This window comes from Polypterus senegalus, chromosome 1 (assembly GCF_016835505.1).
Source record: "Polypterus senegalus isolate Bchr_013 chromosome 1, ASM1683550v1, whole genome shotgun sequence".
Classification (NCBI taxonomy): Eukaryota; Metazoa; Chordata; class Cladistia; order Polypteriformes; family Polypteridae; genus Polypterus; species Polypterus senegalus.
In genome coordinates this window covers 331,072,959-331,099,606 of record NC_053154.1, presented here as the reverse complement: position 1 = coordinate 331,099,606, position 26,648 = coordinate 331,072,959, and the positions used below count along the sequence as shown (strand labels likewise).

At 45.1% G+C, this 26,648-nt stretch overlaps 1 protein-coding gene across 5 annotated transcripts in view; it reads left to right on the top strand.

Moving 5' to 3' along the window:
* Nucleotides 1-2,937: 2,937 nt before the first annotated feature.
* Nucleotides 2,938-26,648, top strand: part of LOC120516502 (cytosolic 5'-nucleotidase 1B) — a 34,663-nt gene continuing 10,952 nt past the window's right edge. Inside the window, exons 1-6 of one of the 5 annotated variants that reach the window (XM_039738223.1) lie at nucleotides 2,938-3,067; nucleotides 3,166-3,315; nucleotides 4,279-4,347; nucleotides 11,841-12,026; nucleotides 14,658-14,787; nucleotides 19,905-20,027. In XM_039738223.1, coding sequence (XP_039594157.1) covers nucleotides 4,303-4,347; nucleotides 11,841-12,026; nucleotides 14,658-14,787; nucleotides 19,905-20,027 — 484 coding nt within the window. In that variant the 5' untranslated portion in view covers nucleotides 2,938-3,067; nucleotides 3,166-3,315; nucleotides 4,279-4,302. Of the gene's footprint in view, nucleotides 3,068-3,165; nucleotides 3,316-4,273; nucleotides 4,348-11,840; nucleotides 12,027-14,657; nucleotides 14,788-19,904; nucleotides 20,028-26,648 lie in introns of all 5 variants that reach the window. The other 4 variants (XM_039738248.1, XM_039738214.1, XM_039738230.1 and 1 more) reach the window with 4 other exon arrangements.

Below are 26,648 nucleotides of genomic sequence, written 5' to 3'. Positions count from 1 at the left end.
CATACAAAATATTTATCAACTTGTATGCAAATCTCACATCACAACACCATCATACGCAGCCTGAATCAGAAAGCAGACATGGTCGTTGTCTACTCGCAGGGTGTTGTTTCACGTCACCAAGTCCCATCTTGTCCAAACTCCCTGACGTTTTAGACCAACCATCCTGCTTGCTCTTTTTTTTCTCTACACCTGCTCGAATTTCAGCTTGGACAAGATGGCATCTCTCTTTGCCCAGAGAACTTGAGTCTTGTGGAAGTAGCCAGGACCAGCTTGGTCTTTGGGCACATTGCCCACCAGCTCCCTCTGCCTCAGCCAGGATTCTGCCGCCTGTGATGCCTCAGCTGCCTTCCACTTCCTCCCAGTTCTCACTGCAATACCTGCTGCGGCTACTTTGGGGTCTTTCGAATACCGATGTAGGAGTGGGCGTGACACCATAAACTCCTCTTTCAGGCCATTAAAGGTGTTACTGCGGCCATAAAGTGGTGCACTGCTAAGGCTTTAGACGGAGACCAAGCCTCCTCCACAGGTAGCTGCTGGTCCTCTTCTCCATGAGCTCGACTGTTGTCAATGGGACCTCATATACTTTGTAGCAGCAGCCACAGGTTCCTGGGCAGGATGGCATGCTGGTAGACCCAGGTCCTAAATCTTCCTGGTAGACGCAATTTGTCCACCTTCATAAGCCACTTTTCCAGGTCCTCAGTGGTCATTTAGATGGAAACGGATTCCGTGAGGCTGGTACCAAATACAGTACTTTCCCCAGACTCTTTACCAGCTGTTTGGTGACGGATGGTATGATGTCACTAGCTGGTGCAAAGCCGAAATTATCTGCCACCTGACCCTCCTTCAAACACCAGTTACTTAGACTTGCTTGGTCTGAAGTTCATCCTTGTCCATTTCATAAGCTTCTCTAGGCCTTGGACGATCCATCCTGCTCCAGGGCCAGATGTCATGGTGATGGTAAGATCATCCATGAAAGGCCTAATTGCTGGTTGCCACACACCTGATTTTATCAAGCAGCCTCTGCATTCCACCTCTGCGGATTTGACAACCCCGTTCATGGCTCGGACAAACGGGGTAACCGAAATGGTACATCCTGTTATTATCCCCTTCTTCATTCTATGCCAATCTGATGTCATGGATCTGGGAGTGAACCTTAGCCTGAAATTATTATAATAATCCAGGACAAGCAAGGTCTTTGACGTTGTTGGGCACATGATGTCTAAGGTAAGGTAATATGGTCCCATAGGCACTGGTCAGGTCCAACCACAACACAACCAGGTCTCCCCTTCCTCTACGAGCTTCACAGATGAACTGGGTGACAACACCACTGTGCTCTTGGCCGTCTGGTACTCCTGGAACCCTAATTTCTTCATGGATGTATCATTGTAGTCATTTCAAAGGAGAAACTCTATTAGGCGCCAGGACAAGATTATCAAGAAGATCTTGCCTACTACGCTGGGCAGTGAGATGACATGGAACTGCTCAATGCTCTCAAAGTTCTCTTCCTAGGGGATCCATCCTCCCTCTGCACTCCTCCACTGACTGGCCACTCTTCCTCTCCAGTAGACCACTCTCAGGATCTTCCTGAGATGTTCTAGACATCTCACGTGTGGCACACTGCTGGGCCCAGGAGCTGAGGCTTATCTTGCTCCCTTTCACTGCCTCCTGGACCATTTTATACTGGGCGCTCTTAGGACAAAGTTTACCTTAGGAGTGGTGGGTTAATGAGAGCCTTCCGGGATTCAAGCGCCTCTTCTCTCAAAGGATCACTTAAGGTGTTTTTGAGGAAATTGTTGTCATCCTCCAGGGAGCATAAGAGGTGTCCACTGCGCTTGTCCCCTAGGAGATGTTTTACGAAGCGGTATGGACTGGATAGGAAGGCAGCTCATTTCCTGGCCTTCTCCCTTCTCTGTCTCCTGTGCCACCCTGCCCTTTGTAGCGTTGCCAGTTCCTTCTGTAGGATGTTCTTGAATTCTACGAGTGGATACTTTTCCTCCTCCCTTGCACACTTACTGTATTTTCTTTCCTTAGTGTCCGAAGCTCCTGCCGCTGTTGTTTAATGTGGACGGCTCGTCAGTTCTTGGTTGTAAGGTGCCCTTCATTTTTCCATCTCTACACAGCCATTCTGATCTCCAGCTTACTTAGTAACTACAGATGCCATGCTGAGCAGTCGGCAGTCTGCATTACACGGTCAGTATGATACGCAAATGTCCTCCTCAAGTTATCGCCATTCACTTCGATTGTTAGCTGGAGGCCACCTGATCTTCTTTCTCTTTGATGCTATGCAGAGAGTGGGGAGTTGAAGGGCCCTCTGTGGGGTGATACCTGGCCGGGCACCTCCTGCGTCTCACCAGGATTAGCTTCTGTGCAATGCTTTTCATCCTGGCTTTGTGGATTTTGAGGCCTCTCTCCTTATTACATAGCTTGCCGCAGATGCACCTGATGGTGATCATCATTGCCGATTGTTCGACTGCCTGTTTCATTGCCATTGTGTCCTTTCTATTGGGAATCTCATCCCATATGACCGGATCCCCTGGGGCTATTACCTTGAGAGAACTACAGTATATGAGAGATGTTAAAATGCATTGCGGGTATCATTCAAATACCAAAGAAGTAATTCTGGGATTCCTGAAACGGTTTTTACATGTCAGAAAAGCTGAACTGCGTTTTAAGATCTCCCTAACTAAGGCCTGCCATATGCAACGCGAAATAGCCAGAAAAACAAAAGACCAAGAACGAGCAAACTCCGCCGCCTTCTGTTAGATCCACAGCTTTACATTTAGCGAGCGCTCTATCGCGGCGGGACCTGGTCACGTGATAAGGGTCAGCTTGGTTCCACGGGACTTGTAGTTTTTAACGCACACCATTTTGTCTGCAGTCAATGGGCTCAAGTGTTTCGAAGACTACAAATCCCATGATGCCACGCTTTGTTGGTAAATGTCAACTTCCTGAAAGTATTACTACTTCTACTACTGCTAAGTGGCTCCGACCAAGAGAAAAAGGGGGAAAGTAAAGCGGCATCTGCCAATGTGAACGCCGTGGACGGGAGGAGGTTTTCTTGTATCAAGTAGGTGCCTTTCTTTCTCGACAGTCCGCCTGACATCAGCTGAACGTGTGGACTAGTGACACACACGTGACGCGCTGTCCTTTTGTTTGTACTGGCAGCGTTCGTGCTGCAGGCGCTGTGGGATTCGGAGGTGTCCTTACGGCTCGGGGCGTCTCAGGTGCCGCTCTTAGGAGTAGTGGATGTTCGGCGTGACGTGACACTCCGCATCTACGTGCAGCTCGGCACGCCTAAGGAGACAGCGGGGCCCGGTGAGTTAAGACGAACGTTTAAACTTCACCGTTGGACCATTGGTGCATTATGACGGATTTAATGACACGTTTCGTCACAGTCTGTACAACATCACAGACCGGTAGAACACACCGCACAGTTACATAGCGCCGCGTGTCCTGATCAGATGGCCCATCTAGAAGGTAAAGAAATGTGAAGATGTCAGCAGGTAACGGAGAACAAAGAGCCGTCGGAGACATTTAACAGAAATAAATAGTCGTAAAGTGAATAGAATATTCTCTAAAATGTAGTAAACTCGGAGATGCCTGATGGCCTTCGACTGGCCGGTGGAGCGGCGCTGACGGACTCGTGGGTGAGCAGATGTCCTGGACACTTCAGGTTAACCATAAAGCGCCTTCTCAGATGGACCAGTATGAAGACTGGTAGACTTTTACAAATACAATACAATGGAAACCAGCAAATGAACCTTTTATTTTATATAGCACCTTTCAAGTGCATTACAGGTGTTGGTGAACTGAGGGTGGCACTGGCAAGCCTCGGGTTAAGTGTCATTTATTAAGTTTGTGAAGTCATTTGTGACTTAGTGATGGATTTAGTCTCTTAGTTTGGGTATGTAAGGTGGGATCTTTGTGGAGTTCTTGGGCCTCCTAGTGGCCAACGGCAGTGTTATAAATACAAATAATGGAAGCCACAGAAAGGCGGAGGCTATCTCAGGACTTTTTAAAGTGGAGTCCCCCTAAATGTTGTATCATCTGGTCAGGACAAAGCCCCCCACTAGTGCTGTGAAGTAGAGTCTTTGTTAATGTTAATGGTCGTCACACACCTTGGATTTATATAAGAGCAGACCCTTTCATCAAGGTAAGTGCTTAGCTACAGCAGACTACTGGCACACGTGTGCTCAAATGTCACGCGGTCTGGTGATTGGCATGTCCAGTTGGCACAGGTCATTCATTTCATCTTTTTTTTTTTCTTCTTTGGGAAAGGCAAGAACAAGGAAGAAAGACACCATGGAGCCGGACGGGCACATCGTCCTGAACACGGACGTGAAGCAGGTGAGCTGAGCCGCCTCTGACGTTGAGCGCAGTGACACTCTGATGACCCGACACAACTTTCTTTAGCTCGGCCTGCTAAATCCAACACCGGGTCACAGTGGAGGTTTCTGTTCTGATTTCTCGACCCATTAACGTTATGGCGAAGGTCTGAGGTGAGCTGATGGCGTTTTCAGTGTCCTGTCACGGAGCTTGAAGTTGTATGAGATTCCGGGAATCCCACCTGGTTTAACAAAATAAAACGGGAATATCTGGCTGAGCTTTCAAGGCAAAGAAAAAGGTGACTTTTATCCCGTTGTGGAATTAGATCGGACATAAGAGTACACTATTTGTGCAAAATTTGTATAGTTTGAAAAGTGTTCTGGTGCTAAAGCAGCATTTTGTGTCAATGAAAATATTGTGAATGATCTTGGTATTTAGAACATGACATGTGAACACAAGGGGGCGCCACTGAGCTCTAACCCTCCGACACAATGCTACCTCACATAACTCTGGGTTCAAATAAAATATATTTTTTTATTTTTCACCAACACTTATTACACAGCAATGCCAGCCAAAACACTCCAGACAAGTAAACGTCTTCCTCCTCCTCCTCCTCTTCCTCCTGGCTCTGCCTAATTGATGTAAGGCAGCAGGCTTCTCTTCAAGCAAAACCCGTGACTGCTTGTGGTGTCCCTGCATTGCCCTGTCAGGGCAGCACTTCTGGACTCCAATTCCCGTGTAACCCTGTGGGTGTCCTGACTGGGATCAGCCTCGAGGAACACTGCCACCTTCTGTTTGGGGGTATGAACTGTTCCTGGAATCCACTTTGGGCCAGTCCATCCATTATAGAAGTGGTCCCCAACCTTTTTGACACCAAGGACCACTTTACTAGAAGCCTATACCAGGGACCATAGTGGGGGGGATTAGGGGCAGTTTTATACACAATTTACATTACATTTCTATTATTATTAAGTTATGATTTAGTAATAGAAATGATACAGCTTACTGTAATGCCGAATCAGTGGGTGCCCTGAGCTTGATTTCCTGCAACCAGAAGATCCCATCTGGGGACGATGGAAGACCGTGACACGCGAAGTGTGCTGCTTATCTTCAGTCTACTCCGTCATCTCGTTTTGGTTGCTGTCACTGCAGAAAACGTGCCTCACAAAGATAGGATGTTGGAAATGGAAGCAGCTTCAATAGTTTCTTTCGTGTTAAATTTAATCTCCTCCTGCCTACAAGTTACGCCGACGAGAAATTTTCTCAGCATTTCCTTGCGATGACACACTTTCAGGGTGCGAATGATCCCCAAACCCAATGGCTGAAGCACTGCCGTGGAGGAATTCAACGTGAACGTTATCTGAATGTGGAAGCATGTTGTGGGCAGCACGGTTACCAATCCGAAGCTGAATAATCCTCTTCCTCCTCCTCTTCTTCTTCTTTGTATGGTGAGGTTTCTGAACTCTTTTGGGATCCCCCCCACCCAATGGGAACATCACACTGAAGTGCATCCCGAAGCGCGATTGTTTGTCCTTTACCGGGGCAGGCTTACAGTGTGTTGTCCCGTTGACGGCGGTCCCAAGAGAGTTTAAAAACCACACGTGTTCTTCGATGAGTGCCGCATTAATAGGAAGGCTTCTTGAAGGAGTGTCACTCAGCTACATAAAAATGGCGTTTTCGCCTTCTTCAAATGCAGCGGTTCGCATACGTTTGCAACCCGAGATTGTTGTTGTTCTTTTTTTTTTTTTGCATGGAACAAAGACATTGCATTTGTCATTCCACCAGATTGCACGTCGCAAACTGTCATCACACTGTTAGCGTTTTTTCGTGTCTGCCGTTTCTATAGAAGGGTGACAATGAGTTAAAATTCTGATGGATGTTTTTCAAATGTTGATGAGCAGAAAGCAAAAGGTATCACTGAAAACCGCAGAAAAGAAAAATGGCAAATAAACAGTAAGAGGAAAGTTCAAAGAAAGAAGATTATTTTACAATGTTTCTGTTTGGAGATCGTCGCGCACAACTGCGCTGCGACCACAGAACTACCTGCTCTGCGGATCATTCATTCAAGCATTTCAAGGTCACTTCGTTGTAATGAAAGTGTCTGCTGCTGAATGGACTTCGTAGTAACGAGATTTCTGTGGACTCGTGTCATATGGACCATAAAAATACTTTGTTGTAACACTCTCTCGCCTCTCTGCCCCGCTGCAAAGCGCCGCCCGCCTAGCGTTCTGAAAAGTGTCCTCTGTGAAGGGCCGCGGACCGGGGGTTGGGGTCCACTGCATTATAAGGCCTTCCAGCCGGGTTGTGTCTCCCATTAAGGCATCCAGTCCAGGCAAGAGATTATCCTCCATCCTGGCCAGGACACCTTGTCTTCCTCTAAGGCACTTGCGCATAATAATAGTTTTAATTGTTTTTTTTAATACTTTCATCCAAAGTGACCAACAAAAGAGGGCAACAGAATGGAATGGATGCCAGTCTGGGGACAGTTCAGGAACAAATGTGACAGGACAAGGGGACAAAATTCATCACCGCATGTTAAAAGCTCAAAACAAAATACATTGCGTTAACGATTTATAGAATACAAAACCGATCAGCTAATATCAGTTGGACATGGGGGTCTTCAAAGCCATCGTAGGGAGCTGGAGGTGGGCAGCTCATTCTACCGTCTCCGATTGAGATTTGATACCACGGGGGGCTGAGTGGTCAAGAAGAAGCAGAGGACTTCACAGGTGTCTCTATACTGTATGTGTCGGTGAAGGCCCAGCGACTGCACTGTAGGAAAGCAGATTTCAGCGTTGGTTTTACGTGGTGTTTAGTTTTCAGTTGCTAGTCAGAAAATGACAGTGAATAAGCGTAGTGCACAAGGTGAGCGAGATAAATCAGGTAGTCCGTCATGCTCGTGTCCTTCTCTGAAATCCCCCTCAACGTCGGTGGTTTCTCCACGGTGAGTGGGTGTCAGATTACACGACGAGAATTCACTGCATACTGCAGCAGAAGAGCACCTAGGAGGTCAGTCACAAATGCCCATCGCATTGCATTGCGGCTAAGGTTAGCTGACGTCGTGGGCATCACCTGACCTCTGTCGTAGCTACTGCCAGTTACCCATCTCCCATAATGACTTTCCAGCACAGTTACACATTTCCTGAGGTGGGCTGTGCTGTCGTTCCTTTATGAAGGCATTACAGGTGAGGCGAGTAAAGCCGCACTCTCTGCCCCTTCCTGTTCTCCTCTTTATTTCCATTCCACGAGACATCAGACAGACGAGCTCCTCTTCTGGTTGGGAGGTCCAAACCGCTGCGTTTCTTATCCTTCATCACCCAATTCTACGCCTTCTACTTCCAGGTGAGGGCTAATTGGCTGTCAGCAGTCGCACACACAGCGGCCTCCCAGTAACTTCTGGACAAGCTGCCGACTGGTCGGATGGAGTCGCTGAGGATGTCCAAGTTTACGTATATGATGTCGTCACCTGCGATTTGTAGTTCATCAAGGTGACGAGGTCAGAAAGGGCAGCTGTTAATTGTGACAGGCTGTCTGACTTAAAAGTTGTGCAGGGTGACTGCAAAGACCTCAAGGAAAGGCGGTCCAGGCCAGTGTGAGGCGTCCATTCTGAACTCTTAGCGTGAATGTCTGGTGCAGCTGCTTCAAGTGCTCTGACCAAGGACCCTGTGCTTGCTCTGTCGGTTATATAGCGCCTTTCACTCTCTCTTGGTCTTCTTGTTGGTTATGCAATATCTATCTATCTATCTATCTATCTATCTATCTATCTATCTATCTATCTATCTATCTATCATATAGTGCCTTTCACATCTATTGATTATATCGTGTGTGAAATAAAAAGCCTTGACACAAAACAAAGGTCTGGGACAGCCACCCGTGTACTTGAGCTCGCCTGCAAAATAAGGCAAAGTATTCAGTACAACCGAAACAGAACTGATCAACGGGGAAGGCAGTGGGGTTTGATAGGGAGGTTTGCGGAAGTGATGTCGTCCTCTGGGCTGGGACAGGAAGTGATGTCATCTTCGGGCCCAGGACAGGAAATGACATCCTCACAGCCAAAGCGGAAGTGACGTCTTCGTATTCAGGTAGGATTTCCCATGTCTGGTCTGCGGGGAGAAAATAAGAGGGTTGAATGCACCCCGCCAGCCCCTGGCTGGGTAGAGAATTCCCTTTCTTTGGTCCCTGTGGCTGGCTTCCATGGGCATGCATGTGACACAGCAGGCCCCTCGGGTCGGGTGTATAAGACCCTGAGGTCATGACACCTAGAAGGGGCATCGTCATTGGCTTGCAGGGAACCCTGACAGTAAACGACCAAAAACTCGTAAGGCTGTAGATCTCTAAACCACCTTGGAACACGAGGGTTCGACTCCTCGTGTAAGGCCGTCCACTGTAGTGGGGCACGGTCCGTAACAAGGGTGAGCTCCCGGCCCAGAAGGTAGTATCTCAGCTGAACAATCGCCCATTTAACTACCAGTGCTTCTCGCTCCACTGCCGCATACCTGGTTTTTCAGTCCAGTAGTTTCCAACTTAGGTACATGACAAGATGTTCAACTCCATCGACACTCTGGCTCAGTATGGCACCCAGGCCTGTGTCTGGAGGTTGAAAGGCAAAGTAAAGTTAGGAGCCTTGAATATCGGAGTTGACGTAAGGGCTTGTTTCAAGTCACAAAATGCAGTTTCCGATTTCTCATCCCATACCACATAATTTGGGTTCCTCTTCCTTGTGAGGTTTGTCAAGGGCGCCGCTCTCTCTGAGAAATGGGGCACAAACTGGTGACGGCACCCTGCCAATCTGAGAAAAGACTTGGACCCGCCTCTTGGTTTTCAGATGGGGCCTGTCTGTCTGTCTGTCTGTCTATCTATACTAACAAAAGGCAAAGCCCTCACTCGCTCACTCGTCACTAATTCTCCAACTTCCCGTGTAGGTAGAAGGCTGAAATTTGGCAGCTCATTCCTTAACAGCTTACTTACAAACGTTAAGCAAGTTTCATTTCGAAATTCTATGCGTAACGGTCATAACGGTCAACAACGTCCGCCATGTTGAACTTTCTTATTTATGGCCCCATCTTCGCAAAATTTGTCACTTTCAGGTGTACCGAAATGGCCAAATATTTGACACCTTTGGACAACCGCCAATGCCTCTTAAACATCTTAGACTGACAGGTGACGATTTGAGTAGTGGACACTTTGATGTTTATGAATGTTTAAACTCTGAAAAGCTGGATGTGATTTTTATTGCTGAAACCGGTTGTGTGCTTACAACACGTAACTGATGCTGAATGTCACTTCAACACAAGTCCTACAAATACTGTCGTCATTGAAACTCAAACCGATTATGACAGCAACAATCCAAGCTGTGAGATTTGAGACAAGATTACTGTTCACATGGCCGACTGTACAGGGAGTGCAGAATTATTAGGCAAGTTGTATTTTTGAGGATTAATTTTAATATGGAACAAACACAGTGCTATCAGTCAATCCAAAATGTTAATAAACCTGAATGTTTCACAACGGAAATGCGAGTGTGAACATCATCAGGGGAATACATATGTGCGCACAATTATTAGGCAACTATTAGTGTGCAGATTTATTATGCAACTAAAGGAAAAATGAAAATTTTCCCATCTCACTTGTTTATTTTCATCTGTTATAGTGAGAATAATAAACAAACACCTCAAAATGTACAAATAAACATCTCTGACATTTTAAAAAAATCAATCAATCAATCAATGACCAATATAGCCACCCTTCTTTCCAATAACAGTCATAAGCCTTTCCATTCATGGAGTCTGTCAGTTTCTTGATCTGTTGACGATCAGCTTTTTGTGGAGCAGTGACTACAGCCTCCCAGACACTCTTCAGAGAGGTGTATTGTTTTTCTCCCCCGTAAATCTAGCGTTTAAGAAGTGCCCACAAGTTCTCGATAGGGTTTAGGTCAGATGAGGAAGGGGCAATGTCATTATTTGTTCATCTTTAAGGCCTTTACTGCCTGGCCACGCAGTGGAGAACTTCGATGCAAGTGATGGAGCATTGGCCTGCATAAAAATCATGGTCTTTTTCCTGTATCACTGTTTGAAGAAAGTGTCTTCAAAAAACTGGCAGTAGGTTTGGGAGTTGATTTTGAGTTCATCTTCAATGCAAAAGGTCCAACTAGCTCATCTTTAAAAATACCAGCTCATACCAGTACCCCACCTCCACGTTGGAGTGGAGCTCTGTGCCCATTACTGATCCACAGGTCCATCCATCTGGTCCATCAAGAGTCACTCTCATCTCATCGGTCCATAAAACCTTTGAAAAAATCTGTCTTCAGATATTTCTTGGCCCAGTTTTGACGTTTCAACTTATGTTTCTTGTTCAGTGGTGGTTGGGTTTCAGCCCTCCTTACCTTGGCCATGTCTTTGAGCACTGAACACCTTGTACTTCTGGGCACTCCAGGTAGGTTGCAGCTCTGGAATATGAAAGTACTGGAGGATAATGGGTTCCTGGTAGCTTCACGTTTGATTCTTCTCAAATCTTTGGCAGCTAATTTGCGTCTTTTGTTCTCAACACGTTTCTTGCGACCCTGTTGACTATTTGCAACAAAATGTTTGATGGTTCTGTGATCACACACCAATATCTTAGCAATTCCAAAAGTGCTGCATCCCTCTGAAAGACTTTTTACAATTTTTGACTTTTCAGAGTCAGTTAAATCTCTTTTTTGGCCCATTTTGCCTTATGAAAACTAGCTGCCTAATAATTCTGCACACCTTGATATAGGGTGTTGATCTCCTTAGGCCACACCCTCCCTCATTACACAAATACACATCACCTGACGTGCTTAAATCCAATAAGCATTCAAGTTAATACAGCTTGGAGTTGGAATATACGCATAAAAATGATGATATGGTCAAAATACTCACTTGCCTAATAATTGTGCACACAGTGTACGTTACATGCTCAAGAGTAAGCTCAGCGCACAGCTTGGTCAGATTACAACCGGAGGGCCGAACTCACAATGTGGTATACAAAGAGATCCTTAACAAATAATTATTGGCATATTTACACTCAGTTTAAAAAGGTTTAATTTTCTTCTTAATAAAACTTGTAAGGCAGTACTTTGCCTCTGCGAAGCGCGGGTATTTTGCTAGTCGATTATATAATGCCTTTCATCTGTCCGTCCGTCCATACAACCCAACTTAGAATTGTCTCTTGTCTGGGAGGGAAACCCCCAAAATGAGGACGCTGACGCCGTCTTCAGATTGAACTGGCATTCACACGGCAGCCTTTACATTTGGGGTTAACGTTTGTGTCACGTGAGGCTCCCCCTCTTTGAAGTCCGTTCTTCTGCTCTTTGACTTGCCTGCCCAGTCTCTGTTGAATCTTCACTTTATCTTGCTAGCTTTGTGGCCTTTAATTGTCCCCCAGAGGTGTGTTTTAGGTGAACTGGTGATTCTTCCTTGATGCCCTGTGAAGTGGGGCTGGTGGCTTCCTGCCCTTCTGCCCAGCCTGTGTGAGTGTCGTTTCACGTGTGCTCTCAGTTGTTCTTTCAATTTCAGAAAGATGGAAACCGCGCCCTTGTGATTGCCATCTCGGACCAGGCAGCCTTTGACTTGGGAACGGACCACAAGATTGTTTCAGGAGACGGCGGTCAGGAGGTTGAAAATCGCCAGGTGCTCAATGAGAACGAGCTGCTAAAGGAGGGCCGAGCTTTTTCTTTTATGAAGGTATTTTACTTTTTGGATATTTGAAGTGACACTGCTGCTTTGTCTCGGCCCCCTTGTCGTTAAATTGACTTTTATTCTTGGAGGTGCGGCCCAGGATTGGGTCTTTTTATCTGCCTCTAGGCTAAGAGATGACAAATCCACAGGCCATGGTGCTGCTCTTCAGGCCCTGAAGTGTCCCCACCGGAGTTCCAGAGCTCTGGTTGGATTACTTGTAGTTGTCCTGTGGTTCACGTCCTTAAGTCTTCAGTGAAACCAATGGATTGACCTGACCTACTAACCCCCCACAATACCTCAGATTCAAGACAAGTGCAAAGCTAGGCTAAAGTAATATTTTAAAAGTTTATACTATTTGTTACAGTCCAAAGTGCCACACAACAATGAGATCTAATGAAAGTAAAAGAAAATATAATAAGCTAACATATTGGCTGCTTAGCATAAGGCCTCTGTAATCAATTGAGTGTTGTGAACGGAGCAATACCAGAAGGCTGCACAATTAGCAAAGCCCACGGCAGTCCTTCAGATAGGCCTCACCCCAGGTAGCCCCGCACTCAAAGGACAGGCCCAAAATGAGGCTCAGGATTTCAACTTTTTAAATACCCTCTGGATAAAGGGAGGGGGGTGGCGGGTGGTCAGGCATGAAAACCCTCTGGCCAAATAAGAGCAAACAAGGGTCCTTTGGTACTTTCATATACTGTGTGTATATCTCATTCAGGAAAACGAAATAAGTAAAGCGAATGAGCGAAGATGGATTTTTGAAGGAAAAACCCAAAGTGAACAAAACCAGAAATCACAAAATTGGGGTCAGTACCTTCCATGATAGCAGGGGTCTAAGTAATAGTAATAATAATAATACATTTCATTTATATAGCACCATTCCCTTGCTCAAGGTAGAGGCAGAACAATCTTAAACAGGAATCGACAGCCGGCAAAACACAAAGCCAAAGCTGTCTCTCCCTCCTCGACCTTGGCTTAAAGGCTACGGCCTAATTAGGTGGTCCGACCTCCTTAGGCTGCATGTACAGGAGGAAGAGCAGATAACAAAAAACACCAAGTACATAGTTAACATAAAATGATCAAACTCACAAACATCACATCAGTATAAAGTAGGACATTACTGTATTTACTGGTGTTTAAGTCGGACTTGATTTTATCGTATATTTCCGGTATTTTATGTCGGTCATATAAGTTGAATGCAGAAATCTCCCGCTATTGGACCAAAAGAGGACGATATGCTTACGCCCGCCTACCTGAGAGAGGAACCACCTGGCACACGGCCTTTTCTCTTTCTATGTATTGTGCCTACGTGGCCGCACTATTTCCAAAGCGACATTTGCACTGATTTGTGTTTTTTGTATCTCACACCCTCATACACGTTTATCATAAGAGCATCACTTCTCTGCGATGGAGCGTTCAATCAGAAGAGAATATGAAGCTGGTTTGAAATTAAAAGTCGTTGAAGTAGCGAAAGAAATTGGTAACAAAATTTGATGTGTCTGAGAAACTGATGCGAGATTGGAGGAGGCAAGAAGGTGTAAAAAAAAAAAAAAAAAACACAAATAGTGTCGTATCTTTGAACGGGCGTATAAGTCGGGGTCTTATTTTATGATCGATTTTTCGGGTTTCAAGACCCAGTTTATACACAAGTATATACGGTAGATACAGAGACAAAACTAAACCAACAGCATAGTTGACATCATATTAAAAATGATCTTTTATAACAACAACAGGAATAAAACAAAGAGCAGATTAACTGACCTGAGCCACTTCAGCAGCCTAACATTCAGTAGATACAAAGCTAATCCAGTAGTCCTGACCTCCTCCAATACTTATAATTACAGTACTTATAACTAACAAGGAAAGCAGATGAGCAAAATTGAGTCCAACACAAAGTGATTCAACATAAAGGCAACACTAATGCACAAAAGATAAAAAAGCAGAACTCGGGTGAGTCTCCAGGCCATGATTTCCTGCAACCTCATCCAGCAGCAGCAACAGCAGCAGCTCACTGAAGTCATTAAAATGTTGCTGTCCGCTGTTATAAAAGGCCCATCTGACTCAAAGGTTTTGCCAGATCTTCAATGGTCCTGTGTGACTGTGGTTTTCGATGGCAGACGTTGAGGTTTCCATTCTGTGTGATGAAGTCTGAAGGACACTAAAAATATGGTGATGACATCCAAGGCCCTGCTATGTGAATACAGAGAAGAGCAACTCGGCTGATTCTGGGGCTACAGAGGTTGAATTATGAGGAAAGATTAAAAGAGCTGAGCCCTTAGGAGATGAAGAGGAGACCTGACTGAAGGGTTTAAAATGATGAAGGTTATTAGTGCAGTGGATCGAGACAGTGACTTTAAAATGAATTCACCAAGAACATGGGGACACAGTTGGAAACTTGTTAAGGGGAAATGTCGCACAAACATTAGGAAGTTTTTCTTTACACAAATAATGATAGACAATCAGAATATGCGACCAAGTAGTGTGGTAGACAGTAAGACATTAGAGACTTTCACAACTCGACTTGATGTTTTTTTGGAAGAAATAAGTGGATTGTGGGCTTTGCTGGGCTGAATGGCCTGTTCTCGTCCAGAGTGTTCCAGTGTTCTTTAACCAGAGCTGCTGCTTTGTGTTCTGCAGGCCGTCCAGATGGTGAATGCAAAACTGTTGGAAAAGAATCCTGAGGAGACGCTGCTGTTCGACATGATCCTGGTATCAAAGAGCAGCCCGCAGAGTGGATCAAGGGTCATAAAGAGCGTCCGGCATTACGGTAATAACCGTCAAGTTTGGGTTGTGTGTAATTCTTACTTGTGTTTCTTCTTGGAACAGTTGAGAGTAATAAAATACTGACAGACGTAGACACACAAACGCATATGGCATGAAACGTAAATAATATAACTAATAATAGAATAGTAAATGCACTCTCTGCTGTGGAAGAGTATTTGCCCCTCTCCGATTTCCTCCATCATTCCTCATTTACTTGTAACGCTTGACTGTTGTGATTTCCAAACAAATTTCTTATAATACAAAGACAACCTAAATAAACACAATGCACCGTTTTTAAATGATCATTTACTTATTTAAGGGAATAAAGTTCAACAACACCTATATAACTTGTGTGAAAAAGTAATCACCCCCTTTGGCAGTCAAGCAACCAGCGAACCAAACATAAAGGAGAGACGTGGCCCACCCAACCCTGTTTGCCGCCTACCCAGCTGAACCTAAATGTCGCTTCAGTCGAACCTTTCCATCAATGTGACATTAACTAAAAGGTCTCATCATGCAGCACACAAGGCCTCGGTCAAGTGAAGACTTGAGAAAGGAAGTGAATGAAGAACCACAAAGCAATCTCTACAACCCTGGGACTCCAGCAAAGCACCGTGAGAGCCAACATCTCCAAAAGGAGAAAACTCACACCACGTGGTAACTCTGGCCAGCCTGGCAAAATGACTCCCAACTGCACATAGAAAACTCATCCAAACGTGTAATGAAGTGCAGGCTTCTCTCAGCTCAGCTACTCTCGGCACTTTTGATTCCACCATTAGAAAGTCACTGGGCAGAAATGGCATCCATGGGAATGTTGAAAGGCGAACACCCACCGTAAAACAAGAGGAATGTAAAGGCTTGTATAAAATCTGCTAGAAACACCTTGATAACCCCCAAAGCTTTTGGGATAATGTCCTGGGGACTAACGAGTCAGCAGTGGAACTCTTTGGAAGACCTCTGGAGTAAAGCAAACACCCAATAAGAACATCGCGCCCACAGTCCAACATGGTGGTGGTCGAGTGACGGTGTGCAGATGGTTGGTTGCTTCAGGGCCTGGCCCCAAAATTCTGTCAAGAAGTGTTGAAGGGGAATATCTGGTCATCAGTCCATCATCTGAAGCTCAAGTGTAACTGGGTTATGTAGCAGGACAACAATGTGACGCACAAGGACAATTCTACCTCTGAATGGCTGGAGGAACACAAAAATAGGGTTTTGAAATGCTTTAGTCAACGTCCTGACTTGAACCCCTTTGAGATGTTGTGGTGGGACCTGAAATGGGCAGTTAGTTCATAGATGAAAACCCTCCACCATTAAAAACAATTAAATAATAAATCATATAATTAAATGAAAAGGGGGGAACACTTAATGTGGCTGAATGCAGACAACTCTGTAAAAAGGAGCAGGGCACAGTTTCTCCACAGCGATGCTAAAGACGGAGCTCCTGTTGCCAGAAGTGTCTGATTGTAGTGGACGCTGCTAAAGGAGGCACAAGCAAGTATTACATTTAGGGGGCATTTACTTTTTCACACAGGTGATTTAGGTGTTAATAAACCTCTCTTCCCCAAATTAGTAAATCAAATGATCTTTTAAGGCTGTGTGTTATGTTGACCCAGATTGTCTTTTATATTCCCTAAATTCGTTTGGAGATAGTCAGTCAGTCAATCAGTTAGGAATAAGCGGAAATGGAGGAAATCCCGAAGGGGGCCAATACTTTTACACTGCACCATATGTGTGTATATGTACAGTATACAGAATGAACACACACACACACACATGTACCACAGTGCCTTTAAGTTGTTTTTTATCCTGGCCGGTGGTCCCGTAACCTCACAGGCTGTGACCCGAGATGGAGGTCTGACTGCACCGTTATTTGTGATTCACAGTACACTCCTCTGTTGCTTCTCTGTCATTTTATCGATGCACTCTAAAATCTCGTAATGCAGTGTTCTGCTTATCTGTTAATTTATCGACTTATTGATTTATTTCCATTTCCAGACATTTCCAGTGCGAGTTTCTTCTTCCACATCCACATCCACAGAACTCCTTTTGTAGCCCGAGGGCTGCCAGTTTAACTCCTCGTGGTCATGCGAGGCAGGCTTAACGTTGACAGCATTAGGAGAGGCAGCCATAATCTTGCTGGAGTCTCCGTGTTCTCCTCATGTCTCTGTGTGTCTTTCCCCTCAGATCTCCGAATTAGCCCCCCTTGTGACTGATGGACTGGCAGGGTCCTTCTCTTGAACAGCGTGCAGCTCCCCCATGACCTCGATTCAAATTAAGGGGACCTGAGAAGGTTACAGAACTTTTAAAATAAGGGGGAGTCCCATTGTTTGTCATCAAAAATGGCAGCGGTGCCTCACTTTCCCCCTAATGCCTTCTTTGTTTTTCTAGTAGTTTCTCTTTAGTATGAACACATGACAGCCCCTTGTGGTCCTCACCAGGTTTTCCACCTTCTCTTGTCACCCTCGGGATTAGCAGCCGCAGATTTCATCAATCCCAGGGTCTCCCTGTAGAAACCTCAGCTAATTAAAAGGCAGAATCGCAAGCTTGGAGTCATGCGGACAAAGCCCGGGCTGTGGAGACTGACCGTCTGTCTGGACTCCGGTCCATAGGGTCCACCGTACGATGGCAGTGCCCGAAGCCGGGGAGTGCCGTGGGTCAAACCTGTCCCTGTGGACAGACATTCACGATTTACGCTTGTAAGCCAGAGTCGGAAACGCAGTGAGAAGGTCTGAGGCCTCCAAAGAACAGTCACAGTGCGGGCCAGGAACGGCTCACCCGGGGCCGGCAAGTCCCAAAACCTGCAGCAGCGGGCCTGTAGACCTGAGAATATTTATTATAAGGTCGCAAAAACAACACGCATGGCTCACTCGAGGGAGAAACTGTGAAAACTGTGGCTAGTAAGGACACGCCAAAATGAGAGCTAAAAAATGTACAAGTGCATCTCAATTAATTAGAATATCATCCGTCCATCCGTTTTCCAACCCGCTGAATCCGAACACAGGGTCACGGGGGTCTGCTGGAGCCAATCCCAGCCAACACAGGGCACAAGGCAGGAACCAATCCTGGGCAGGGTGCCAACCCACCGCAGGACACACACATACAAGCACACACCAAGCACACACTAGGGCCAATTTAGAATCGCCAGTCCACCTCACCTGCATGTCTTTGGACTGTGGGAGGAAACCCACGCAGACACGGGGAGGACCTGGGAAGTGAACCCAGATGGGTCTCCTTACTGCGAGACAGCAGCGCTACCACTGCGCCACCGTGCCGCCCCAGAATATCATCGAAAAGTGAATTTATTTGACTAAGTCGATTCACAAAGTGACGCTCGTATATTCTAGTGATTCGTTACACACACAGTGATAGATTTCAAGTGTCTACTTCATTTTGCTGATTATGGCCTACAGGTAATGAAAACCCAAAATTCAGTATCTCAGAAAATTAGAATATTACATACGACCAAATAAAAAAAATGGTTTTTAATACAGAAATGTTGGCCTACCGAAGAGTCTGTCCATGTTGGCACTCAGTACTCGGCCAGAGCTCCTTTGGCATGAATGACTGCATCAGTGCGGCGTGGCATGGAGGCGCTCAGCCTGTGGCACTGCTGAAGTGTTATGGACGCCCAGGAGGCTTTGATCACAGCCTTCAGCTCGTCTGCATTGTTGGCTCTGCTGTCTCTCATCTTCCTCTTCCTCATAGATTCTCTGTGGGTTTAGGTCAGGCGAGTTTGATGGCCAGTGAAGCCCAGTGATACACACCATGGTCATTAAACCAGGTGTTGGTACTTTTGGCAGTGTGGGCAGGTGCCACGTCTTGCTGGAAAATGAAATCCACATCTCCATAAAGCAGAGGTGTTCATGAAGTGCTCGAAGATGTCCTGGTAGACATCTGGCTGGGCTGACTTTGCGCTGATTTGATAAAACACAGTGGACCAACACCAGCAGAGGACATGGCTCCCCAAATCATCACTGACTGTGGAAATTTCACACTGGAACCACAAGGAACTTGGATTCTGTGTCTGTCCAGACTCTGGGACCTTGAGTCCCAAATGAAATGCAGAATTGAGGACTTTGGATCACTGAGCTGTTAACAGTCCAGTCCGTGTTCTCCTTAGCCAAGGTAAGACACTTCTGACGTTGTCTCTGGTTGACACCAGGAATGCTGTGACAGTTGTGGCCCATGGTGTGTGGTGGGCTCCAGCCGCAGTCCACTCCTTGTGAATCCCCCCAAATTCTTCACACTCCTCTCAAGGCTGCGCTTATCCCTGTTGCTTGTGCCCCTTTTTCTGCTGCCCCATTTTTTCCTTCCACCCAACTCTCCATTAATCTTCTTGGACACAGCACTCTGTGAAGAGCCAGCTTCACTAGCAGTGACCTTTTGTGGCTGAGGGTCTCAATGACTGCCTTCAAGGACCACTGTTAATGATGGTGTGGCCTACTGAAGCAGACTGAGAGACCATCTAAAGGCTCAGGACCCCTTTGCAGGTGTTTTGGGTTCATTAGCTGAGTGGAGTGTCACACCGGGGGTCCACAATGTTGAAGTTTGTGACAATATTCTAATTTTTTTCTGAGATTTCATTACCTGCAGGCCATAATCAGCAAAATAAAAAGAAATAAACACATAAAATTTATCACTGTGTGTGTAGTGAATCTGTATGATACAGGAGTTTCACTTTTTGAACCGAATTACTGAAATAAATGAACTTTTCAATGATATTCTAAGTTATTGAGATGCACCTGAATTTGAGACTTCAAAGATGATCAGTTCTCAAAAATGGAGTTGTTAAAAGGCGTCCCCAGAGTCCCAGTACACAAGCCAGTAGAGAGAAGCACAAAACTTCGACGCCCCGCTGCCTGGACTTTCTCTTCTCTGCACTGCGCTTAAAATATGCAGATGGAGGCCTGAAGGGCGGTGACGTCATGGTGACTCCGCCTCCTGGGGGTGTACCCATCCCACAGAACACATGGAGTGCACTCGCATTTAAAGTGACGGCTCACAATGACAGACAAAACCAACAGTAACCCTAAAAAATAAAATGCAAACTTGAGAGAACATAAAATACACGTAAACGCCAATGGAGGCCCAGTGAGACTAACGTCTGTGTTTACCCCGCAGGTCTGGACGTCTCCAGATTTTGTTTTGCTGCCAACGTGGACTGCACAAATTACCTGACGACCAACAATGTCAAGCTGTTCCTGTCGTCCGATGAAGAGGAGGATTTCAGTGCTCTCAGGACAGGTGCGTTTCTTAGTTCACGGACATGCAGTCTACGCCGAGCACTCAGTCCAGCCACACAGCACTGAGTGACCACACGCTGAGCCGTGTGAGAAAGTAAGTGCACCCGCTTTCAGCTGAATGCTTTTAAATGTTGGGACGTATCAAGCAATCATCTCACTCTCACTAGGTCCTAAAACGGGACGTAAAACATCAGGTGACATACAACTAGCACTGAACAGGCTTGGCTTTGTCAGTCGGGTTTACTGTAAAAAAAAAAAAAATGCAGAAGCCATGTGTGAGAATGTAAAAAAATACACAAATAAAGAAAGGTCTCGGAGAGGTGGCGTCCCACTAAGTTCATTGAGTTTTGAGGCCAACTCCCTCACGGTCCAGCCACGGTGTCCCGGTGGAGTGGAGGCCTGATGCGAGTTAATAACGAGGGCTGTCAGAATTTAAGATTTGAGTATTCAGATTAAAAATAAGTAAATATTTAAATGTATTGAAATGTATCTTAAAAGTTCTGAGCGTTGAATAAATGTGCTTTTTACTTTACAACTCCCCATAACCTTTCATCTCTGGGGGATGAGCAAAAGTTTTAGCTGCATCAAAAATTTCGATCTGCGGTTTCTCACTGGATCTCAGCGTTTTAGGTTCCCCTGATATCTCGATGAATGATGTGTCTCTGTCTCTCTCTGTGTTTCTTGAGGGCGGTCTTGGGCTAAAATGGCTGGATGGAAAAACACCAAACTTGAAACTTCAGCCTGTCAAGGGATAACGAAGTGCTGATTAGATTCTGAGTCAAATCATGTAAGAGAAAGAGGCCCTCAAATACCGTAATTCTGCAATGAATTATGAACTCGTATCGAACAGGCAGATCAGCATCAGAGCGGTAAATAATTACTGAAATGTTAGAGAAGAGTTTGAGTAACTTGCTTCCTACTGACCAAGGTTATTATACTTTTGCCTTTTTATATTTGCTTTTATTTCTATATTTTTTCTGGCCTTACTTGGAAATTCAGTTTAGTTTTAGTTTTCTTTCGTCGTGTATTTTTAGTTTCACAAAGACATTTCTATTTTATTTTATACCTATTAGTTTTAGTAATTATGGCGTGAGTTTAGTTTTGTGTCACAATCGGACAGAACTGTACACTTAACGGGTTAGGATGCGAGTTTAAAATCAGACTCCACTCCACGGTTTACTGTCTGTGTTTGTTTTTGACCGATAAAAATGAGCAGAATCAAAACCAGGTACTGAATAGGAACAAGTTCATCATTTTTAAAATATTTTCTGTCATTTGTGCTGAACAAATCTGCGCTGACTGTTGACACTTTTTATCCTTTATCCTTTTTTATTGCCCAGAATGTGATGAAATTGAGGTGAATTTTAAGGTGTGAGGGTTTTTCACTCTCAGTGTCTACAGCACAGCACATCTCCTGCTCCAAGACAATGTGCTTACAGTGAAGGCCCTCAGTATTACAGTCACAAATCTCCCATCCTGGGCTTTGTTGTGTTCTGTCCGCCATATTGATCTCTGATTCCATCTCAGGCACAAACAATTTATAGACTGAATTTTGACACCTGCAGGCCTGAAAAGATCAAAAATCAGACAACAGAATCGACTGTGAGGTGTGACCATGAAAATCACGGGGGCTTAGGAAGAACAGGGGTCTTAGGCTTGAGTCAGTGTGCAGACCCCACCTGAGGGAAACAAAGAAACACAAGCATGTAGTGTGAAGTTAGGGGCAGTGAGACTTGAATAGCCCACCATAAGAACCTAAACACTTAATGAGCAGAGGAAGAGCAGGTAATAGGAGTGTAGAGGGGCACAAAACGATAGAGAGAGCGTCTGAGATTAAGAACAATACACACATACGACAAGATCTAAACGTGTTTATACAGAGCAGGATCACAGGACACCTGGAGCCTACCCGGCAGGTCTGGATACAAGGCAGGAGAAATCCCTGATATGCAATATGTGTGATACGACTGATGTGAAGAACAAAGAGAATGAGATATTCAGCTGTCTGTTCTAGAGAGAGTTACTGAAATAAAGGAGGACAGATATTTTACAACCTAATTTTGTTACTGTTATTTTCAACTACAGAAATTTTGAGCTGTGAATATCAACTACAGAAATACAAAACACATTAGTAGGTTTAGCTTTTCTCCACTTGGCAGACTCTCTTCGCCTGCCTACCTGTAGTTCAGTGGAGACGTCGCCAACTCAGGAGTTTCACCAGGTTTGTGTCGCTTTCTTGTTAAACGACGTTTTTAAAGTAAAAGTGATTGGTCAGCAACAATACGCTGATCTTGTGTGACGACCGTCAGTCTCTCGTTTGATTTTCAGAAAGGATTTCTCCTGTGCGAAGTGGCAGGTGAATTACTGTCGTCAAAACGCAGACACCCGAGACCCCTAAACTCGGACGTTACTCACTTGTGATTCTCCTGTCCATACGGTGAAGGTTTTGTGGAGCAGCACATTCTGATTTCAGGCGTTTAACTGACACCTCGATAATCAAGAAGCACAAAGAAAGGCGGCCCAGTAAGTCGCTTTGTATTCCACACGATTCACGTGCCCGTGTTCAGCTCGCCGGTCGGCGCCAGTGCTGTGTGATCACCGGATGAAGACACGCGGGCGGCTTGTGGTCGAGGACTTTCTGTTCAGGAGTTAAAAGGGTTAAAGACTAACGGCAAGAATATTCATTCAAAAACGAAAACTACGAATATCATCCATCCATCAATTCTCCAACCCGCTACACCCTAACCCTAATATTTGTAGTACATTTGTATTGTGTTTCAGTTGGTCTTTCCAGCTACTTTAATGGTTTTGTTAAGTTTTAGTTCTTCATCCCGGCTTTGTTAATTATTTTATTGCAGTTTACTAAAATGTTTCTTTGATTTTAGTTTTCATTAACTATAATAACCTTGCGTCTGACGCTCACATCTGACTTTTTTTATATTTCTTGTTGACGTCTTTAAAACTCAATTAAAACACGCGGGCCGTCATCAAACAAATGCGAGACTTGAAAGCGCAGCCCTTCATAAACATGATGAGGTCAGCGGGCACCAAGTGATGAGATTCAAGAGGAAGTGCAGGCCGAAGTTTAAACGCGCAGACACGGCCGCTCCAAGGTGTTAAATGCAGTGACGTTTAACCTCCATGTGTAGGCACAGACTGACTTCAACACGCGGTGAGCTCAGCGCCATTTTACTTTTCTTGTTCTGTTCTGTTTAGTGTTTGAAACTCGAGCCGTCAGACGGATGAGCAGTTTTTAGCAGCTGCTAAATTTCTTTTAAAAAAGAAAAAAATGGATCATGTGACTCCGCTTCTGAAGTCCCTTCATTGGTTGCCTGTTCAATTTAGAATACATTTTAAAATCTTATTATTTGTTTTTAAAACACTACACCAACAAGCACCCATCTATTTATCTGAATTGCTTCACCAATATACCCCCCTGAGAAGTTTGAGATCCGGTGATCAGAACCTTCTTTTAATTCCACACTCCAGACTAAAGCGTAGAGGTGACCGTGCTTTCTCTGTAATTGGGCCTCGTCTTTGGAATGATCTGCCTATTGAAATCCGAATGGCTCCTAGTCTGACTATTTTTAAATCTATTTTAAAAACACATCTGTTCTCTCTGGCTTACTAGGCCTTATTTTGCCTACCTAGATGTGTGTAAGTGTAGATATATGTATATGTATAGATATATTTATACAAATTATTTTTATGTGTTTCTGCTGTGCTTCTTTTGGCTAAATCGTATATTTCTATTTTATGTTGTTGTTTCTAAATGTACAGCACTTTGGTCAGTCGTGTGGCTGTTGTAAATGTGCTATATAAATAAACTAAACCTAAACCTAAACCTTCTTCTGTTTGTGACGTGCAGAACGTGTGCTCCGTGTTTTATGTGTTGTACTCCCAGCTGAGTGTTCATTGGCTGTCAGCTCTCCTGCACACACACAGCCCACCCCTACGGCCAATGAGAATCAGTCGCTGGCTGTGTCACATTAGTTTCACAAGAGCACACCGCTGACTGCCTGCGACTCGCTAAGATGATGGCAATGACTGAACGTCGCTGGAAACGTCACGTAGTGTGATTTGGGCTTCACACAAAGCAGCATCTGTCTGATGAACTTCATTGGACCCTAACAGTGTCCACCCGTCCGTTATTTAATGTTCTCCTTGAGATCTGTCCGGTGGATGACTGAGCAGAAGAAAGCAGAAATGCAGCCATCAGCCTCAACAGAGAAGGTCAACTTGTGGAGGTCCACAGTCAGTTATGGCAGACAAAGTGGGACATCGTCACAGTCCTGGTGCTGGTGACCTTGGCCAACTGGCCACCCACCCCTCTGGTCATTCTGCAGCAGAGTTTGTGCTGGGCTGCCTAATCCCATGGCAGAATCTCAGACGGTGTGGCACCAACTGGCACAGCAGGACTCCAAAATTTGATGGCAGTTAATTTCATCATTGATTACCGTAGTTGACACTGATGTGTTGTTGCAGTCCAAGTTTAAAGAAAGAGTAAAGCAGGGACATTTCAAACTGACGGCTTCGAGGGGGTCCTAACAGCGTCTGTCCATTTAATGTGACCATTGAGATCTGGTCAGTTGACAGACGTTTCACTTTGAAGATGCTGGATCTTCTTAGACTGCCCCAAGTCACATTTTATTTGTCACATACAAAGTGTACCTACGGTACGACATGAAGTGACACGCTTAGTTGTTCAATGTCAATGACTATCAAGGGACAATGGCTGTTCTTCTGCTCCTGTTGAGGTCACCACAGCAGATCATCTTGTTCCATCTCTTCCTGTCCTCGTCACCTTGCTCTGCACACCCATCATAGCACATGACTTATAAATGCCAATACAAATCATTAATAGAAATATAAGTATGATAAGTAATGAGAAAGTAACTTCAGTAATGTAACGTTTGAATGTATTTCTGCATGCTGTCCTTATTTAATATGCCGATGGACTGTGGTCTGCAGGTCCTCCTCGGTCTCTCTGACAACGATCATTCTGACACAGAGATGACCTCAGGCTGAGGAAGTGCACTCGCGGTGAAGCGTTCAGCTGGTGGGACCCCCTCTCTGCACGGCCTTGTGGTCCTGCTGTCACGCCAGGCGCTGATACTTCCTGTCAGAATTCTTGTATTAAAGTTAAATAAATCAGAAGTGTGTTATTGCTGACCTGCTTCTGTGGTTAATAATATTTGTAGTCGGCATGACTTGACATTTTATATCCACACAACTTTCAACAGTTTGCGTAGAAAAAGCCGTAAAGAGCTTTGGATCCTGGTGGTCTAGTGACGCGGGACACTCGCCGGGTCTGAACAGTTCTGTGGTTTTATTACGGCCAGGATGGACTTTGTTATCCGACAAAGGGAGATACGTTTGAGCGTTATGATGAAAAGGGAAACTGAGACAATAAGAAGAAATAAATAACTAAATAAGACACAACAGATACACCAAAAAGAAGAAACACAACTTTATTACGTCTGTCTGTCCAGCACTGGCGAGGACCTGCTTGTGCCACAAGACCATTCTGAACTCTGCATGGATTCAACAAGGTGGCCCAATGCGAACTCGAGACCCTCGCGCAGTCCCTGCAGGTTTTTTGGTCCCCAGATGTCAGTTCAGCGTCGGTTGACCAAAGTGCCGTGTTCGCTGCGTCAGCTTAGCATGATGTGTGCTTGGTCATTCAGAAAGTGCCAACTTGCAACGGGCGAGCCCTTTACCCAGCCTGGCCATTACACTACCAAGACATTTTCTTGGGCTAACCTGAAGACTCTCAAGATGATAACAAGCCGTACTCTCTACAGTTTGTCCTTTTTTTTCCCCCGACACGACGGCATAACAAGCAAATAGTAGACAGAAATGTAAAATCAAATGCGGAAATAATGTAAGTGATAAGTATGTACAGACACGAGGACCGATAAATACTTAATAATATGTAAGTGCACCCAATCCACCGCTTATCCTATTGACACCTGTGAATATTCATATATATATATATTATATACGCGAGCGCACAGATACTCCACAGTCATACTATTTACAAAGACCTCCCTCGCCTCTAAACAATTAACGGATTATCACAACACATAAGCACGAACACAGATTGATAATAAACAGCAGATGAAATGTCTGATCAGTGAGTCCCAAAGCTGTAAACGTCTGGCGGACATTGACGACTGGCTGATGGCTGATGTGATATTCAGTTCCTCCTGACCTCCTTGTATGTGTCCTCCGCAATGGTTGGTGTGAATCCAAACCCCGGGGTTTCTCTGCACAGGTTGCTGTAAATCTTGAAAACAGTAAGTAAAGGAATGGCACCATAAACAGGATGATGGGTGGGCATGACTGTAAATGATGGCGCCTTCCTGCTCACGATCTTCATTCTCTCTCTCTCTCTCGCTTGCTCCTTTTTTCCTTTACGCTCCTCTAGTTTAAATCATGACAGTCCCGGATGTAATTGGTGGGAAACAACAGGTCATCCCCATCTCCCTTCATCATCCTTACCCTTTTATCTTACGGGGACAACATTTACTGATACACACACGTAGCATCGCAAACGGGACGATGAAAACAAAACCCACTCGGCACAGACCAAGAAACCAAATACTTATTATTATGTAGC